The sequence below is a fragment of the Phalaenopsis equestris genome, unplaced genomic scaffold (genome assembly GCF_001263595.1).
Source record: "Phalaenopsis equestris unplaced genomic scaffold, ASM126359v1 Scaffold001333, whole genome shotgun sequence".
Classification (NCBI taxonomy): Eukaryota; Viridiplantae; Streptophyta; class Magnoliopsida; order Asparagales; family Orchidaceae; genus Phalaenopsis; species Phalaenopsis equestris.
Genome location: NW_018165772.1, coordinates 222,804 through 242,900, shown reverse-complemented (window position 1 = coordinate 242,900; position 20,097 = coordinate 222,804). Strand labels below are relative to the sequence as shown.

Here is a 20,097-nt window from a genome sequence, read left to right as displayed (position 1 = left end):
TAACCCTGATGCAATTTTGTATCTTTTTTAAGATGAAGTTTTGACATGCATTCTATTGAAAGGATTTTTGACATTGTTTAAGAGGAAGTAATTTTCTGATAGTTTTAATTGAAAACTGAGATTATAATTTTTGGATAATTACATAAATACCACCTCTGAAAATTGATAATTATAAATTAAGCACCTGTGTGATTTTTTTTTTAACTCCTGATTCGATGCATTTACACGTGCCACGGTCAAACTATTTAGAATTTGATAAAAAGATGAAAAATATGGGTAGAAATTTTACCATGAATTTTGATATTTGAGTGGGAAAACATTTGCGTACGTAAGACGTGCGCAGTGTCGCGTACGGTAGGGTTTTACAGAAAGTATAGGAGGGTTATATTTGTGTTATACCTTATGTAATATTCCCGTAAACATACACACATATGAAACAGAACGGTGAAACTTAATAGAAGGTACAGGTAGATTAAACAGAGGTTATAGAGGATATAACGCGGATATAATCACAATGTATCTTCTGTGTAACCCTGACGTACGCAACGCTGCATACGTCTTACATACGCAATTTTTTTTTCCATTTGAGTGAGAATTTGAAAAATGGATGAAAGAGTAGTTTATTTGTAAATAAGAAGTTTTGGTTGGTCTATATGTAATTGTCCCTATAATTTAATGTTTGATTGATTAGTTATATATTAATTTCAATTGTAAATAGATTTAGGGGGCATCGACATACACGACGGCTTTGCTCAATTCAAACAAAATGACAAAATAATAATTATTATTTACATGAGATCATTTTAATAAAAAATTTATAGAAATAATACTTATGAATTACTATTAGAGCCTCAATTTAATAAATTTGAGAACCAATATGACACTTTTATGAACTCTACGACTAAACCGATCGTGTCGAAGAAAATAGCTTGGCAGTTTGTTCAATTCTTATACATTTACACATACATGCCTAACACCAAAACTTTATTTTTTTACATTTATACCCTGCCAATCTTTCTTATCACATAAAAAATGTCACTAGTTTTAATTTTAAAATGTGAAATGCTTCCTTTCACGCAGGTAAGGAGGTGTTGGATATGTAAATACATAAGAAATTTGTGGCATGTAAGTAAATTTTCCACAGATTTAATGATTAAAAACTGTGATTAAATTTAAATTAGGAAATACATGTAGGGGTGTAAATGAGTTGAACACGAGTGAGCCCAGGCTTAGCTTGTGTTCGGCTCGTTTATATTTCGAGCTCAAAAAGTGAGTTCATGTTCTGCTCGTTTGCTTAGCGAGCCGAACACGAGCCGTTCACGAACAAAGAGTCGTTTTGACAACCCTAATCACGTAGTCATAAGATGTTAAAAATTGGAGCAAGATTTAAAATATCATTTGAATCTAATTTAATAATTTTTATTTTATTTTCTTTATTAATACTTTTAATTGATTATAAATCTTTGGTGCGCATGCTTCCATGTCATCCTGCTAACATACATATATACATATATATATATATAGTAGTATTTCGAGCCAAAACAAACTGATCCCATATTTTTCATAGTTTAAATGAAAGAGTGTCGTACCATAAGCTATGTCGGTTCGTTAATTTAGCGAACGAGCCGAACACGAGTTGTTCGCGAACAACGAGCCGTTTTGACAGCCCTAAATACTTGCAAACTTCATGATACTGAAGCATTTAGTCTTTTACATCTAGAGCAGAAGAGTCAGATGAGGCTTTTATGTAAATCTTGGCATTGTAATAATGATTAATACAAAATGGCGCATTTACATACACACCACACCACCCAATTCCTATGTATTTACATATCCAATGTTTTAACTTTGCTTTTTTTACATTATACCAATCAAATCTTCCATATCACATAAAAAACATGACTATTTAAACTGTTGAAAAGTAAAATATACACTTTCATGCATAAATAAGCCGGTAGATACGTAAAAACTAAAGTTTTAAGTGTTTGATATGTAAACTTATAACAATGGAGTGGCATGTATGTAAATCTACCAAATAAAAATCAATTTGATATGTATTCAACCAGTTTCTTGTCAAGCTCAAAATGCTGGCATAGAAGGCCCTGAAATCAAACAAACAAAAAAAAAAATCTATTTTGTTAGCTCCAATTTCTAATAAGAAAACTTCAACTAAAACAAAATTGGAATAATATTTCTCTTACATATATATTCTTCAATTGCAAGATCCAAATCATTCTCTTTAACATCCTTAAAACATTAGTGTTATGCATTATGTCTATATGATTCAATGAGTTCATAAATGTATCTTATTAATTGTATCAAGAGATCGCGCCGCTACTTACGAGTTATACAAGCTCATACAAGATCGCACCGCCTTAAGATGGATAAAATATTACGTCCATCGTCCGGACATACGGAAGACGACGTGGATTGCACCATGTTGTTCGTCCAACAGCGTTGTGCGATCGACCGTTGACCACACGTCTGGTAAACTGGACGCTGTATTTTCTCCTTAAGATGAAGGGGCAAATCGCCTTCCAAAGTAATACTCATTTAATCTACAGGGTTAGAAAAGGCATTTACATATATGCCACCCAATTCCTATCTATTTAACAATCTAACACCTAAACTTTGTTTCTTACATTTTTAACGCCTGACTCTTTCATGTCGCTTGAAAAAATGCCATCATTTGAACTTCTAAAAGGTGAAATACACCTTTTCATATATTAGGTGAGGCGGCGTGTATGTAAAAATTGAAGTTCAAGTGTTAGATATGTAAATATATACAAATTGAGTGGCATGTATGTAATTCTTTCTAAAATTTTTAATTTTATTTTCAATTGTGTGTGCTTGTTGGATGTGATATTCCTTCAGATGCTTCAAACTTCCGGATATCTCCTCCTTGTAAAGGCTAAGACCATTATGATCTTCAAACTAAAATGTTTTATTATTAGCGTTGCAATAGTTCTTAGTCAGGTTTGCAGCATCTAGAATTTCAATTGTGTTGTAAAAATTCAAATTTCTATTTTCTTCGGACTTAATCAATTATGGCATTATTTCTTTGGGATAATTATTTACACGGCACTCGAAACATTGCCATTTACAAAACAAGCAAACATTTGATTTTTTTTGAACTACCAAACTGATGTATTTACTCGTGCGATGAAAAATATGAATCAAGTTTTCTTCGTGAATTTTGATATTTGAGTGGTAATTTGAAAAATGAATGAAAGGGTGATATATTTGTAAATAGAAATGTTTCAACTTTTAAGTGCTATGTATGTAATTGCCCCTTTTTTGGGTGAGTTTTTGGTTTACTCCCAGTATTTTATATTTACACCTAACATGGCCAAGTTTTTTATAATTACTGGTATTTGACTTGTGAATCCAAATTAATTTCAAGTGAACTATATTCATTGCAAATAATAATTACATTATAAACCTTAGACGGTGCTTACGAGTTAAGGCCCTAGATTGTTTTACAAGTTAGGAGCATTATAGAATCTTAAATTAAATCATTCTACAAACAATTCATAGATCTTAAGGAACAATATAAAACAATGTCCATAGTAGGAAATGGGTGAACTTGCAAAAGAAGCATAATTAGGTAAGAGAGAAACCTTAGTAATAGCTGGCCTAAAAGCTTTGGAGCCATTGATGATGTCTGGGAGCCGGGCAACTTCCACGGCATTTTCATATAAAATATAGGTAGGATGTGAACCTGTTTTGCACACAAAAGCAAAGTAATCTGAGAAAAATTAAATTTTGAAGTTTAGAAGACAATAGATAAGATTTGATACATGTGATGTAAATAGGGCTGTCAAAAAAGCTCATCGTTTGGAAAAAAAAAGCCTGTATCTGGTTCGCTAAATAACTCATGTTTGATTTAGTGACATGAATGCAAATAACTTTTTTGAGCTCAATTTATAAACAAGCCAAACACGAATAAATTCTTGTTTGATCTTGTTCGGCTCGTTTGGCCCTAAGTAATTAAATAATAAAAAAATAATTTACACAACATTTAGAAAAATATTAAATTTTATTGTTTTGTAAATCACTTAAGACAATTTCAGATAAGCGGAAACGAATAAAAAAATTCAAATTGAGTCGAGCAAAAACATATTATTCATGAGTCATTTAGAACACGAGCGCATTTCAAACAAGATAAAATTTGGAAAGAGCCGAACACAAACAAGCGTAGGGCTTGCTCAAGCTCATTTACAGCCCTAGATGTCACATAATCAAAAGTTGTAGTGCAAAATGTCATACCAGATAGAGATATTCCGAACTTCTTTGCTACGTTTGGGAAGTGACCGAGATCTACTATCCCAAAAGAAACATTTTTATTCGAATATCTGCCAATGAAATTGAACAATTAGTAGGTTTTATCACCAACCAACATCAATTCCATCAAGCTAAATTAGTTAAGAGTACTTGACTTGTATAATATAAGATGTAAGAAATGAAATTCCATTCAAATATTTTTTATAATCAGCTGAAATTCCAAGCATAGTTTCAACCAAATAACATATGGATCGTCTACAAGCAAAACTTCACAACAAACAACAACAACAAGCCTTCCAACTAATTGGGATTGGCTACATGAATCATTTTTCTCCTATGTATCCTATTGAGTGTCATATTTTCATTTAATTCTAATAAATTTAGATCATTTTTTATGCAACATGCCCCAAATCTTTTTAGTTCTACTTATACCTTTCTTAGCATTAGTCAAATCTAAAACATCTACTCTCCTAACAGGGTCATCAAATGGTTGAAGTTTAATGTGATCAAACCAAACCATCTAAGAAGACTCTAACCTTGTATGTCATTGGAGCTACTCCAACCCTTTCATGGATATATTTATTTCACATTTTCTCTTATTGCAAAACCACTCATCCGCCTGAACATTCTCATCTCAGCAACACTTAATTTTATGCTTCTTTTTTACAAACCAACATTATGCGCCATAAAGCATTGCATGACTCACCATTATCTTTAAAAATTTCCTTTTAAGTCTAAGCTATACTTTTCTATCACAATAGGCCTGATGCATTCCTCTACTTCAACCATCTAACTTGAATTCTACTAATAACATTCTCATCTATATCGCTATCATTCTGAACAATAGACACGAGATATCTAAAAGGTTCACTCCTTTTAATGACTTGATCACTTATTGTTATAGCCCCAACACTAGAAAGATCATTAAAAATTACATTCATGTATTCAATTTTAGATTTAGTCAAGCAAAAGCCTTCAGACTCTAAAGTGCATCTCAATAATTCAAGCTTTTCCTAAACACTCTCTAGTCTTATCCACAAGAAGAATATCATCAGCGAAAAGCATACAATAAGGTAGATCCTCTTGTAAATGCCCAATAAGAGCATTCATAACTAAAGCAAAAGGGCATGGGCTTAAAGCCGACCCTTTGATGTAATCGAACTGAAATAGGAAAATACTTGGTCAATCCTTCTCGTGTTCGAACATAAGTAACAACTATAACATACTATCTTTAATAAATTGAAAATAAGTAGTATCAACAAATTTTGATGCGCCCCTTAGTTTTCTGTGAGGAATGAACTTTATGAAAAGTTATAAATGATACTCTTCTAGAATATTTTTCACACAAAGATTCATGTTTCGTTGGCTCTATTTCTTCCTCACCAAGAAAAAATTGGCGGCAAAATGCTAATCTCTGTCTATCATTCTCTAGTTTTCCCCTTATGATGCAATCAATAGTCACTGCAACTTTTTGTTTATTTTTTAAGAGGGTATAAAGATGTGTGATCCAAACAAACGAGGTAGAAAAGTTAAGACAACTATATTGTAGTTCATATAACGCAATCTGCACTGATTTTCTAGCAAAATAAAGGGAAAATAATTGCATCAAGATAGGCCTCAAAATCATTGTATTTGGATTTACATTGAAATGGGTATAATATATGAGAAGTTAATAAAAAATTATATTGCACTCATCTAAAAGTAAATTTAATAACTTCAAGATCCATCCTAGCCAAAAAAATTAGTTAGGATGTCCCGAGCCAATTTTTTTCGCTTTCTCACTATTTTTCATGATCCAAATTCTCTTAAATTTTGGGTAAAACAACTCTCTTCCTTTCAATTAATCTCCAAGCACCACCATAGGGGCTGCTACCTCCCATTTTCTCCCCTAAGAATGGGAACAAAAACAATAACAACAAGTCTTTATCCCACTAAATGGGATCGACTACCAGATACTCTTTTCTCTATTGTGTCCCATTGAACGTCATTTTTTCATTTAATCCATTTTCAACAAGAATTGGATGTGAGAAAAAAATTCATAATAAGGATCAATACACAGAATATTCATGGCAAAGAACAAATGTAAGTCATTCCCAAAAAAAAAAGAAACTATTTTCTTAAAATTTACAGAATCTAAACAAAACTTGACGGAAATTGAGAGCTAATGATGACATTTTGAAAATGGCTAACTGAAACAATTATTTGACAAACTTGTGGGACTTGGATCTAATTTAAACTAACCTATTTCATCGCTTTTTAAAGACATACAATCTGCGTCAACTCAAAAATAATGAGTGCTTAATGGAAGATTTACATATATATACCACTTAATTTTTATTTATTTACACCTTACCTATTCATGAAAAGGTATATTTGACTATTTAAAAGTTAAAATGGTAATATTTTTTATATGGTATGAAAGATTTGGGTGGTATAAATATTAAAAGTAAAGTTTAGGTGTTATGTGTAAATACATGACATTTGGGTGGTATGAATATAAAATAATTTGTATAGGAAGACTCACATGACGGAAAGATCAGGAAAAATACGACTTGTACGAATACACGCTGATGAACATAAAACACGAAACTCAACCTGCAAGCAAAATCAACTCCAAGTATTATGACAGAAAAATACATAGCCTTATCAAAGCACATAATTGATGCATGATCAGAAAATGAGTATTAAATTGAACTAGAAACTTGGAAAAACAACCATGATTCAAATTGATATGAAATGATAACGTGAGATGGAATCTGCACAATTCACATTGTTATGATCAAAAGAATATTATGAAAATTTACATACATACCACAATTCTTATTTTACACTTAACACCTTGTCGTCATAATCTATGCATGAAAAGGTGTATTTCACTTTTAAAAAGATAATGATAAATATATTTTTGATGTGATGTTGAACATTTTAGTGTTATGAATGTAATATAAATGTTAGAAGCTAGACATGTACATACATAAGAATTATGCGGTATGTATGTAAATGCCCCTTTTCAATGCCTAGATATAATTTACCGTTAAAATTAATCACCAAATTATTTAAAATTCACAAGGGTTGAAACTTTCTAAACCTCATACGAAAGGAACATGGTAGTGAAGTAGTACTTTTCTTACTTGTTTCCGCAAAAGAAGAAAATAAAAATAACTAATTCACAAAAAATTAAGTATTTGTACAGTAAAATGCTCAAAGGTTAAAATTCAATAGTAAAACATATAATGAGATGCATTATAAATGCAAAAACAGCATACATGCATCTAATATTACAAAGGGGCATTTAAATACATACCACACAATTCTTATATATTTACATATTTAACACCCAAAGTTCATATTGACATACAGAACACACTAATTTTAATATCACATCAAAAATATCACCACTATTAACTTTTTAGAAGTGAAGTACACCATTTCATGCATAGGTCCATGATACTAAAGCCTTATAAATGTGAATATCAAACTTTAGGTATTAGATATGAACATACAAAAAAATAGTGTGGAAAGTATGTAAATTTCCCTACTGCAAATAGAAATCCTAAAATATCTTACATTGGATCTGGTATAAGAGCTTAAGGTTATATTAGCATGCTAACGAGAAATAGCACATAAGCTAAGAGTCAATGAACGGAACAAGGATACAATCTTGATAAGTGTATAAAAAAATTAACAAAAATGCAACTTAAAAAGAAAATCAATTTTTTTATGGCCCTAACTAACTTCTTCATAAATATTATAGAGTTAAGAGCAATATTATATACATAATGTGACATTTTCAAACTAGATTGAGAAGTTAGAAGAATTATTAAAAAGCACAAATGCAAAGACATGATATCAGAATTAACCTAAATAATAATAGAAAAAATAAAAAATATATATTATTAATGAAAGTCAATAGGTTGTTACAACCAACACAATTGAAAGAGAAAATACAATAACATGATACCCGAAAATCAGAAATAACAATAGACATGACACAAATACTAGAGAGATGGTAGCAAGGGAATAGATAGGCAGGACAATAAAGGAATAATGGCTAGGAGCGGTTTTGGGTTGTGGGAACTATCATGGCAGCGTAGAGGAAATACTGGGACAACAACTAGGCTGCAGGGATGTTGTTCGTGTGGTTTAGAAAAACAGTGGACAACAGTTAAGGAGGGGGAGAGGATGGTTGGACTAAGGCTGGATGTTAGGGGACAGCAATAAAAACAGTGGCTGCACAATTTTCCGTGGACGACAGCAACGAGACAGTGAACTCGATGGAGGGGAAGCAATGTAGGAAGGCACAGGGAAGGGTAGAAAAGGATAAATACTACATCAGGACAAAGATAAAACTAGAACACCACTTGACCCTTGAAGGAGAATCATCACCTTGAAAAGAGATACATTTTGAGCACCACTCACCCTTAGATACAACCCTTGAAGAGAGAAACAGGATGTCGACGGCTATCCTGAACAGAAACACAACAAAACTTCCTTACAATCCTTAATACAACACACATATAGGAAAGGACTAGAAAGGAGTGAAAGATTAAGGAAAGATGCTGAAAATTGGGAAGAAATCATAAGGGGAGCCGCTCGGCTCGATTCGAGAGCCGTTCACGTGACCCATCTCCCACGTCCGGATCGCGGGAGTATCGCATGCGGGATGAAATCTCGCCTCTACTTTGGACGTCCCGTGTCAGTGCGGGAGGGATGCCCATGTCAATTGAATTCACTAAATAATTGATAGAATCTATTCATTAATTTTGGCCAACTATAAATATTATAACAAAGTTTACTTGGTTAAAATGAAGGAAGATTTACATACCTAGCACGCAATTCTTATGTCTTTATATATCTCACACCTAAAATTTTATATTTACCTGCATAGCACTTTGGTGATTTAAACCTATGCATGAAAAAATGTATTTCATTTTTAAATAGTAATTAATAATAGTGTTATTTTTTATGTAATATTAAAGATTTGAGTACCATGTGTGTAAATATGAAAGTTTAGGTTTGAAATATGTAAATACAAAGAGTTGTGTGCTATGAATGTAAAGGCCCCTAAAATGAAATATAAATTTAAAGATTAATATTCATCCTTCATATATAATTGAGATCAATTGCATTATGAATTTAAAAACAATAAGGTGATTACAATGTGTTTCGAAAATTCTCTAACATAATTGGCGCGGGGGCTATGGAGGACCAACAGTTCCGTAAAGGCCCCGAAAAATTCTCCCTTTCCCTTCTCTCCCCTTTCCCCTATTTCCTTCTTAGCCTTCTAAATATAAGTCTTTTCAAATAAGAATTTCTGAATATTTTTATTCGTCTTTTATAAATCTAAATTTCCATTATAATCGTTTCATAAATTGAATTTTCAAATCATAATTTCTGAAGATTTTATTCCCCTTTCATCTCCTTTCCTCCATTTCCTCCCTTTCCTTTCTTTCCTTTCTATCACTTTCTTAGTTTAAATCCTTCCCTAAAATTTGAAATCATGATTATATTTTGTTCTCCTTTCTTATTTTCATTACCTAAAGTAAGTCTAGCCTCTTTATAAATAAGGGATGATGTGCTTAGAGTGAGGGGTCTTGTTTTCGCATCTGAATTTAGGTTTTAACCTTGGTATTTTCCCTTCGATGGTAGTATTCAACGTCGAGGTAGTGCTCTGGCGGTCCCTCATCCGAGGTGGTGATCGTCTCCATAGGTTCAGGTGGTGCTCCGACTATAGCTCAACAATGGCGAGATATTTATCTATCCGTCCACCCTCTCTGCTACTGTGAATCGCTTCTCAGCCCTACAACAGGCCCCACCAATCTCCCTGCACGCCTATAGTTACTGCAACCCCCTGCCGTTCTTCCAAACCGCCGCCAGTTCATCCCAACAGTCTCCCTGCAGGCTGTCACAGCCCCTGCCCTATTCCCCAGCAACAGTCGGCTTCTGTCCTGCCTCCAACCGCTCCCAGCATCCTCCTGGCCAGCCTCCCTGCTGTTGTTCCCCATCTCTTGCACTTCCAACAGTCCCTCCGACTCCTCACAGCAGCCGCAGTACCCCTTCCCAGCATTCTCTAGGCCGGCCTTCCTCTTCACGTTGCTGCTCCCCGACTCCAACACCCCCAGCAGCTCCCAGACTCCCCTTGCACCCTTGCAGGGCGCCGTCCAGCCTCCTCCCTACACCCAACCAGCTGCAGTGCAACTTCTTCCTCCCTCCCACCTGCTGTCAAACTTCTCCCAGCAAGGTCGCAGCTCTCCATAATCCTCCACTCTGGATTTCCTGTTCGTCATGTTTGTCTGTGTCGTTCTTAATGTGTTGTGTGTTTGCTTTTATCCTGCAGCGTTGCTTTGGGTAGTTGTTCACTTTACTCAAGTCTCCGTTGTAACCTTATTTAGAGTCATTTAAAATTGTGTCTTGCGTCGCAGTTTGGGTTAACTTCGGTATCAATAATCAAATAAATAAATCATAAAGAACTAGAGCATTATGCAGGATTATTGCCGATGCGTATAGAATATCAAAATCAAGCAGCATGAGCACATTTAGATCAAAATCATCCAAGATTTAAATAATAAAAAAAGAAAGAAAGAAAGAAAAAGTAACTAACCAGCCAGAATCTAGAGGAATTTCCTTCAGCAAGCAATGTTTCCAACTGTAAAGGTGTCAAATGACGTGATTCGCCTGCAGAAGAATTTTATGTTGAAAGGGATGGAGAAAACATAGGTGCAATACAATGCATTATTATTATTATTACAAATGATACAAAGATGATGAGGATTGAATGACAACATGCCCATCTTAAGTGAGGGGATTGTTGTCACCTAGCTTGTGAACAGATGGAAACATCAAAAAGTGAAAATTCTGAAGTGCTCAATTTTAGCCGTAGATCATTAAAAATGGATCCAAATTACTCCATAGGTTGAATTTAATGATTTAAGTTAACAACAACCGTTAACTTTGAAAGTATTTTAGGAATAATAATTTTAAATAAACTTTTTTATTATTATTTTCATATTTAATAAATTATTTAAATTTACGGATGAGAGTAAATCTTTATTTCATGAAGTAAATAATTAAATATAGTCATCCCCTTTTAAGGAATTTGAATACTTCATCAATAGAATCAATATAAGCCCAAAATAAGGAATTTTTCACTTAAATAAATAGAGTAATAATAAAATACTTGACTACATAAGATTTCTTCAAAGACATCTATGCAATTATCATTTTTAATAAACAATATTCAAAATCATCTATCCAGACAAAACAAAATAACAAGTGCTATGATCCTCTCCTCGTTCTTTCTAATTAGACAAAAGATCACTAGTGAAAAAACCATGAATATAAGCATGAAGAAAGTAAAGACAGCACCAAATTTGCTGCATCAATGAATCAGTTGGCTTATTGCTTCATAATCATATTTGATATTTACTTCTTTTCCATGAAATTGCAATGCAATTTAAACCTCACCAAAATCAGGTCAGAAAATATATTTCAGCCAAGCAACCTTGTTATAAGATGTAAAAGCAAGCGCTTGAAATGTAGGAAGTAGGAATATTAACAGTACCTACTCCATCATAAGGCGGTTGCTGGGTCAAAATAAAGATAGCTGCAAACAGTAACAATTAATAAGTTTTGCAGAACTTCATTTATCAAAATAAAATTGTGGAGGACCAGCCAAATAGTTACTGAATGAGAAATAGTTGGAAGATTTATATACACACCACTCAATTTTTATATATTTACATATCTACCACCTACAACAACAACAACAACAACAAAGCCTTAATCCCACTACGTGGGGTCGGCTACATGAATCCTTTTTCTCCATTGCGTCTTATTTAGTGTCATATTTTCATGTAGTTCTAGTAAATTGTAGTTCTAGTAAATTTTCATGTAGTTCTAGTAAATTAAGATCATTTTTTTATACAAGAAGCCCAAGCCTTCCTAGGTCTACCAATGCCTTTCTTAACACAAGCCGAATCTAAAACATCTACTCTCCTAATCGGATCATCAAATGATCGACGTTTAATGCGACCAAACCTTCTAAAATAACTTTCTCTAATTTTGTCCGTCACAGGAGCTACACCAACCCTATCACGGATATATTCATTTCGCATTTTGTCTCTAAGTGTAAAGTCACTCATCAACCTAATCAATTTCATCTCGGCAACACTTAACTTATTATTATGCTTCTCTTTTAAAGGCCAACATTTAACGCCATAAAGCATTGCAGGTCTCACCACTGTCTTATAAAATTTTCCTTTCGGTTTAAGTGGTACTTTTCTATCACACAAAAGGCCTGAAGCATACCTACACTTCAACCAACCAACTTAAATTCTACTATTAACATCCCCATCTATATCACCATCATTTTGAACAACAAACCCAACATATTTAAATCGTTCACACCTTTTAATAATTTGATCACCCAAAGTCACACTTCTGTCACTAGAGCTACTACTACTAAAATTACATTCCATGTATTCAATTTTAGTTCTACTTAAATGAAGGCATTTAGACTCCAATGTAGACCTCTAGAATTCAAGTTTTTTCTGGGCTTTTTCTCTCGTTTTATCCACGAGAAGGATATCATTAGCAAAAAGTATAGACCAATGTACATCCTCCTGTAGATGTCCAGTAAGACCATCCATAACTAAAGCACAAAGATATGGGCTTAAAGCCGATCCTTGATGTAATCCAATAGAAATAGGAAAATATTTGCTCAATCCTCCTTCAATTTGAACACAAGTAACAGCTATAGTATACATATCTTTAATGACTTGAATATAAGTCATATCAACACCTTTCTTCACAAGAACTCTCCAAATGATATCTCTTGGAATCTTATCGTAAGCTTTTTCTAAATCAATAAAAATCAAATGTAGATCCTCCTTATTATCTATGAACTTCTCCATCAAACCTCTCAATAAATGTATAGCTTCCATAGTAGACCTGCCCGGCATAAATCCAAATTGATTATGAGAAATATTTGTAGTGCGTCTTAACCTATATTCAATTACTCTCTCCCATAATTTTAAAGTATGACACGTCAACTTAATTCCTCTATAATTTGCACACTATTGTACAGCCCCTTTATTCTTAAAAATGGGGACCAAAATACTGTTCCTCCACACCTCAGGCATATTTTTAGTTTTTAAAATAATATTAAAGAGTTTAGTAAACCAAGAAACTCCCAAATCTCCTAAATATTTCCACACTTCAATTGGGATATCATCAGATCCTATAGACTTTCCACCCTTAGTATTATTTAAAGCCTCATCAACTTCTATTTTACTAATGCGACGGTAAAAAAGAAACGTTTTATTATTATCACTAAGGTCGATCGTATTTTCAGAAACTTCATTAAAATTTTATCAGAATAACTCACGCACCTTTATTGAATATTTTTTTTCTAAAAAAAAGTACTTTTTGATTTTCATCTTTAATACACTTTATTTGTGTTAAATCTTTATTTTTCTTCTCTCTTTGTTTGGCTAGTTTAAACATATATTTTTCACCCCCATTGAGATCTAATATGTTACAAATTAATCCATTATAAAGATCATTAAAAGCAAAATTTTTAGCATCGCAGATTGTTCTTTTAGACTCTCTTCGGACCGTTTGATATTTTTCCCAGTTCTCTAAGCTTTTACATTTAAACGAATTTTTATAGCATAACTTCTTATATTTTATCTTTCTTTGCACATTATTATTCCACCTCCAACTATTTTTATTTATTAAAACTTTTTCTTTAGATTATCCAAACACATCTTTTGTTACTTGTCTAAAAGCGTTTGTTACTTTATCCTACATAACATTTGCTTCTTCATGAACATCCCAAATTTTGAAATCTAGAACTTTACTCATAAAAATAATTGTATTTGTGTCTTATAGGTTCCCCATCTAATTCTACGATGATGAGTCCAAGTATTCTTTATTTTACAACTTTTCATCTTAAAATCTAGAACTAATAAACGATGTTGGGTATTTAAATTTTCAATTGGAATGACCTTACAATCTTTACATTCTCGACGATCTCTTTTTTTCATAACAAAATAATAGTGTTTTATTAGATCCACTCTTATAAGTAATAAGATGTTCATCTCTTTTCTTGAATAAAATATCAAAAATAACAAAATCATACGCTAAAGCAAAATCTAAAATAGTTCTACCTTCTCCATTAGTTACTCCAAAATCGCAGTCACCATGAGTATAGCTGAAGTCTTCTAGCACTCTATCGACATGTCCATTTAAATCTCCTCGAACAAAAAATTATTTCTTCAAGAGGTATCATTTGTATTAAGTCTTCTAAGTAATTCCAAAATTTATCTTTAGACCATGTATCTAAACCTACTTGAGGAACATAAGCACTTATAATAAAACACTTATAATATTAAAAATCTTAGTATCAATAATAATCTTAAGGGCTATAATTTTATCTCCAATTTTATTAATTCTTACAATATTATTTTTCAAACTCTTATCTATAATTACACCTATACCATTTCTAGTGCAACTCTTACCCGAATACCAAAGTTTAAAACCAAAGTTATAAATCTCCTTAGTCTTTTCTCCTACTCATTTAGTTTCTTGAATACATAATACATTTATCTTTATTTGAATCATAATATCAACTAATTCCATTAATTAATCTGTGATAGTGCCTATATTCTAAAATCCTATTTTAATATTAGTTTTTTAGACTAGCTTCTTTACTCGCATTTGTCCATAATGTGAGAACTCTTATTTATTTGACACTACACTCGGGCGTCGTTGTAGCTGTTGTTGCACACTTTTCACTATATTCAAATCATACAATGTGTCACTTTTAGGAGACGCCCTAGAACTTACACAATGATCAAAATGATTTATGTCATGATTTTTTTCAACAAGTTTTACGCTGGTTACGTTGGTTGTCGAGTACCTAACACAACCCTCCCCTTTTCACATCCGGGATTGGGACCGATGACCAAAAGAAAATATGTTGAGATTTTCATACTTATTTTACACTAATTTTGATGATATTGCACTTAAAAAAATGCATTTTTAATGTTTTGGTACATGTATGTTGAATTATGGTCATTGGAGCGAAAAGATGCAAAAAAGTGTGAATTTGGAGCGAAAATGATCAAAATATGAAGATTTGAACTAGGGCGCCGACAGCGGGTTTTTCTCGAGAGTTCTGAATTAAATATTTTAGAAGGCCGCCGACAGCGAGATCGGCGGTTATCTCAACAGGTGGCTTGTCTCAACAGGTGCATTGAATATGGACTATTTTTTAGGGGATGTTTAAGCAACACTTGGATAAACTCTTCTACAACTTTAAAAGAAACTTTTGGCCGAAAAAAGGAGAAAGTTCGGAGGGGGGAGGAAGTTGAAGAGAGTGTAGAGAGTTTAATTTAAGGTTAGATTGTGAGGAATTCTTCGAGAGATTGTAAGAGTGGAGGGAAAGTGAGAGATTTCTTCCTCCTTGCTGTTTCGAAGAAAAATTCTGTGTACTATAAAGAAAGGAAAAGATTCAGAGAAACTTCGAGGAGTTTGCTTCGGGAGATATTAGAGATAAGTGGTATTTACTTATTGTAGTTTGTATGACTTTGCTTTTATATATAAATTCCGAGTTTAATCATATATTCTCCATGAGTTCTGAGTAGTTTTCTCTGTCTAGAGTACCTATATTCCAATATCTTATCCTAATATTAGTTTCATTAGTTTCATGGACTAACTTCTTTACCCGCATTCGTCCGTAATGTGAGAACTCTTGCTTATTTGACACTACACTCGGGCGCCGGTGTAGCGGCCCTTGCACACTTTTCACTGTATTCAGGTTATACAGCGCGTCGCTTCTATGAGACGCCCTAGGACTTACACAATGATCAAAATGATTCATGTCATGATTTTTTTCAACAAGTTTTACGCTGGTTGTCGACTACCTAACACAACCCTCCACTTTTCACATCCGGGATTGGGACCGATGACCAAAAGAAAATATGTTCGTGGGAACTCCGAAGTGAGATTCGGTATCCTCTCAGCCTAGCCACAGATTCAGTAAACAAACATAGGATTAGTCAATGTTTTTTATGCCTTGACCAAAGGGTAAAAAATATGTATGTTACTATTTGACACAATCTAAATTGAACTAATTCACTCTATTCATTCACTATAATTTCTTGATAAGGAGAATGATGATAATGATTTCTTATATATTGAACTTCACATTATAGACTTTATTAGTGAAATTAGTTATGTAAGAATTATTAAAATTATATATTTATTTTAATTGTCTATTAGTGACAGATATGCAATTTAAATTATATTGTTGTGATTTAGTATTTATTTTCTAAACTCTTAGTTCGTAGACTCTAATATTACTCCCTGTAGGATTGATATCCAAGACTCCATTAGAGCCCTATATTACTTGAGTGATACGTATGCTTGCGTTGATAAGTGTGACTTTGCAATTATTGAATATTTTATATACATCTTTATCAAATCTATAACCGCTGTCAAGTTTTTGGCGCCGTTGCCGGGAAATTAAATCTTCTAGCAGCAATATCAAATTCTTGTATTTTTAAGCATATATAAAGTTGTTGTCAACCGGCAATGGCAATCTACCACCTAAACTTCAATTTTTACATACACGTCACGCTACTATACTTGAAAATGTGTATTCCGCTTTGTAAATGTTAAAATGGTGGCATTTTTTATGTGATATGAAAGATTTAGGTGAAATAAATGCAAAAAATAAATTTTAGGTTTTTTGTAATGAATGGTCAGAGGCTATTATACAAGCCTCCAGCCACCCCTAATGGGTCTAATAATTCAAATACCACCTCCTTAAGGCCAACTATGCCAGAGGGGATTCGAAACCCCCGACCTGAGGGGTTTTATACCGTGGATGTCAACCAACAAATCGGGATATGCGCGGAACTATACACCAAATAAAGTTTAGACGTTAGATATGTAAATATATATGGATTGGGTGGTATGCATGTAAATGTCCCTAATTAGGAGCACAAAAGAATTGAAAGCAAATAATTTAGAATAACACGAACATGGCAAATGTGATAAGTTAATTTTAAATGAAAGATAGCTTGCATTCAGTTTTTTTCTATTTTATTTTGGCCAATTACAGGGCAATCATATAAATTTCCTAATGTTCTGTTCTTAGTAATCACTATTTCCAAATGTACACATAGTAAATGTTTGACTGAACTGTTTCTGTGAAAAGATCAATATTAAACATACCTGCAAAAACCACTGAGTAGCAGAAAGCTGCATGATAATCAATATTCAGTGTAACTGCAAAAAGGAAGACCTGCAATTGTTTAATCCAGAAGAAAAACACCATATAATTAATTCCAATGCAGCAAACTTAATAGCATTTGTAAATTCATGGGCACAATTTCTTGCTGGGAAGTTTGCATACATACCACGCAATTCTTATAAACCCTAAGCATGAAAGTTGTGTGGTGTGTTTGTAAATGCCCCTTTCTAGTTTCAATGTAAATGTATTGCATTTATGAACAAATCCAGATTACTCTAAAAAATGTACAGAATGATTCTTGAAAATATCAGAGGCTCGAGGCTTACCTTAGAATAGAATAAGAGATCAGCAATGAAAGCCTCCCAAGTTTCCTCTCTGACAAACTACACACCATTATAGCAAACACTGAACTTAATCATCACAGGACTGAATATAAATTTATAAATCCAATAGAATCTAAAATCCCAAAGTTCCGATTGATAGGATTAAGCTAAATGCTGCTAAACAAAACACGATACCTTCACCGCAGTTAACACTGAGAACGCAAGGACTGCTTGAATCTCCTGTAAGAAGATGGAATATCCGGCGATCGTAAACAGATATAGTTGCAAACTCGAATCAGATGAAAAATAGAAGTTCTGATCGGGGGAAGTTGAAAGAAATACCCGACGAAGTAGCTGAAGAGGGAGATCTGGGGAAAGGCCTTGTAGGGCAGAGCAGCGCACGACGAAGTATGAGAAGAAAAGGAGCAAATGGAGGAGGTAGAAAGGTTCGGTGATCACTATATTCAGCCATGGAAGTGGATGGCTGCCATTTTTCAGCTCGGCCGCCGGCGCGGCCATCTCTTCCTCTATCAAACTCGGAGGTTGACTGTTCTATTTGTCTTGCAAATGTGAAATAAATTTAGGAGTTTTTACCCATCTACCCCCTTAAAATTTGAGAAATTATTGTATCATGACACCTTACGCAAATTTGTATCAGGTGTCAAATAACAAGGAGTCACATGATAATTTGGGTATGCTGACATACACGGTTTGAGCCCGGGTTGCCACACGACACCCTGTGATTGGAACCCGCATACAAATTTGCATCAGGTGTCCTAATGCAATAATTTTTCTTAAAATTTTAGTAATAATAAAAAAAAACCTCTAAACTTTTAATATTTTAAAACAATCACCCTAAATCTAAAACCACACATTTTAGTCATCGAAATCTCATCTACATTCTAAGCTGGCCCCTCTTTTCTCCATCGATCACTTGCGCCCGACGTCTCCGTTCGACCACAATTGTCACGCTGTCTCTCCTTCCCGCGTCTTCTTTTTTGAAGTCCATCTTTCATGTCGATGCATGCACATGTTGTATGTGTTTGAGTTCGAGATGATCACTGAAGAAATGATAGTCCACCTTTATGTGTTTTGTACGAGCATGAAAAGCTGGGTTATGACCTAGAGCAATGGTCATGTCTTGTCATTCTAGAGCGTGGTTGGGGGTATTGGTGTCCTGCTAAGTTCATGAAACAATCTTATAAGTCATAGAATCTTTATTGTTGTTATTGCAAGAGTGTGTTCTTATGCCTCAATTGAGGATCAAATAAAAGTTGGTTGTTTCTTGGTTGACGAGGAGATCAAATTAGGCCTGAGGTAAATATGAAAACCTATAGTGAATTTTTTATTGTCATTATCGTTAGCCCAATCTACATCCACATATGCCTATCAGCGAAGTAGCCAGAAATTGATGAGAAGACCATGGCCGATGGTGCCGTTGAGAAACTGTATAAGTCATTCAAGTAGTTGATAATGCATTTGGTTTGAAGTATGCATATACTGACTTAATAGATTGACAATAAATGTGATAATAGGTCGACAATGAGATATTGAAGATAACATTTGATTTGCCTACAGTGTTGAGATTCAAACAGAGGCGAGCTTTGGGTGATGGGTTTTTGTGGATGAACAAGTTGAGGTGTGAGGACATGTTTGGATTGAAGCACGCTAACTTTTGTGAATAGCTTAATGAGATGGTTGGTTTGATGTAGAAAATAAATTTTGTATGTTATATCTATTTGTAGCACAATAATTTGAGAAATATTACAGAGTTTCAAAATTAAATTATTTTCCCAAAGTGTTAATTAACATAATGATAACATCATCTAAATCTTCTGTAATAAGAATATCATTTACACATACAACTCAGTATATCGGAATATTTTTGTGATGATATATAATTAATGATGAGTCATCATTATTTAGTTTAAAAAGTTGTGTATATAAGAAGTCGCAAAAAGTAGAATATCATTGTTGAGGTACCGTTTGAAATAATGTATTGTTTTTTTGTAATTTACCCATGCACTGAGGCTTTTGATTGTCGATGAAGTTGTGGGGCTGAGACATGTGGATGGTATCTTCTAGTTTTCCATGTACAAATGCATTTGCAATGTCAAGTTATTGTATGTTCCAAATTTTTAGTTGTACCTAAAGCAATCCCTCAAACATCAAGCACTTACCGACAAGTTGACAATCCACACCTCAGACCATTAACTTGAAAGGGGGAAA

The 20,097-nt window shown here is 33.5% G+C and overlaps 1 protein-coding gene across 2 annotated transcripts; it reads right to left on the bottom strand.

The window, feature by feature from the left end:
- Positions 1 to 1,991: 1,991 nt before the first annotated feature.
- Positions 1,992 to 18,436, bottom strand: LOC110034035 (thioredoxin-related transmembrane protein 2). 2 transcript variants are annotated; one of them, XM_020738267.1, is made up of 10 exons: positions 18,211 to 18,436; positions 18,064 to 18,108; positions 17,872 to 17,928; positions 17,527 to 17,596; positions 11,846 to 11,887; positions 10,886 to 10,959; positions 6,809 to 6,879; positions 4,270 to 4,355; positions 3,621 to 3,721; positions 1,992 to 2,102 (listed from the first exon to the last, which is right to left on the bottom strand). In XM_020738267.1, the coding sequence occupies exons 1-10, from the start codon at positions 18,385 to 18,387 to the stop codon at positions 2,043 to 2,045; spliced, it is 783 nt and encodes a 260-aa protein (XP_020593926.1). In that variant the 5' UTR covers positions 18,388 to 18,436; the 3' UTR covers positions 1,992 to 2,042. The 2 variants fall into 2 exon arrangements, with proteins under 2 accessions (XP_020593926.1, XP_020593927.1); XM_020738268.1 differs by lacking the exon at positions 11,846 to 11,887.
- Between the last annotated feature and the right edge of the window lie 1,661 nt (positions 18,437 to 20,097).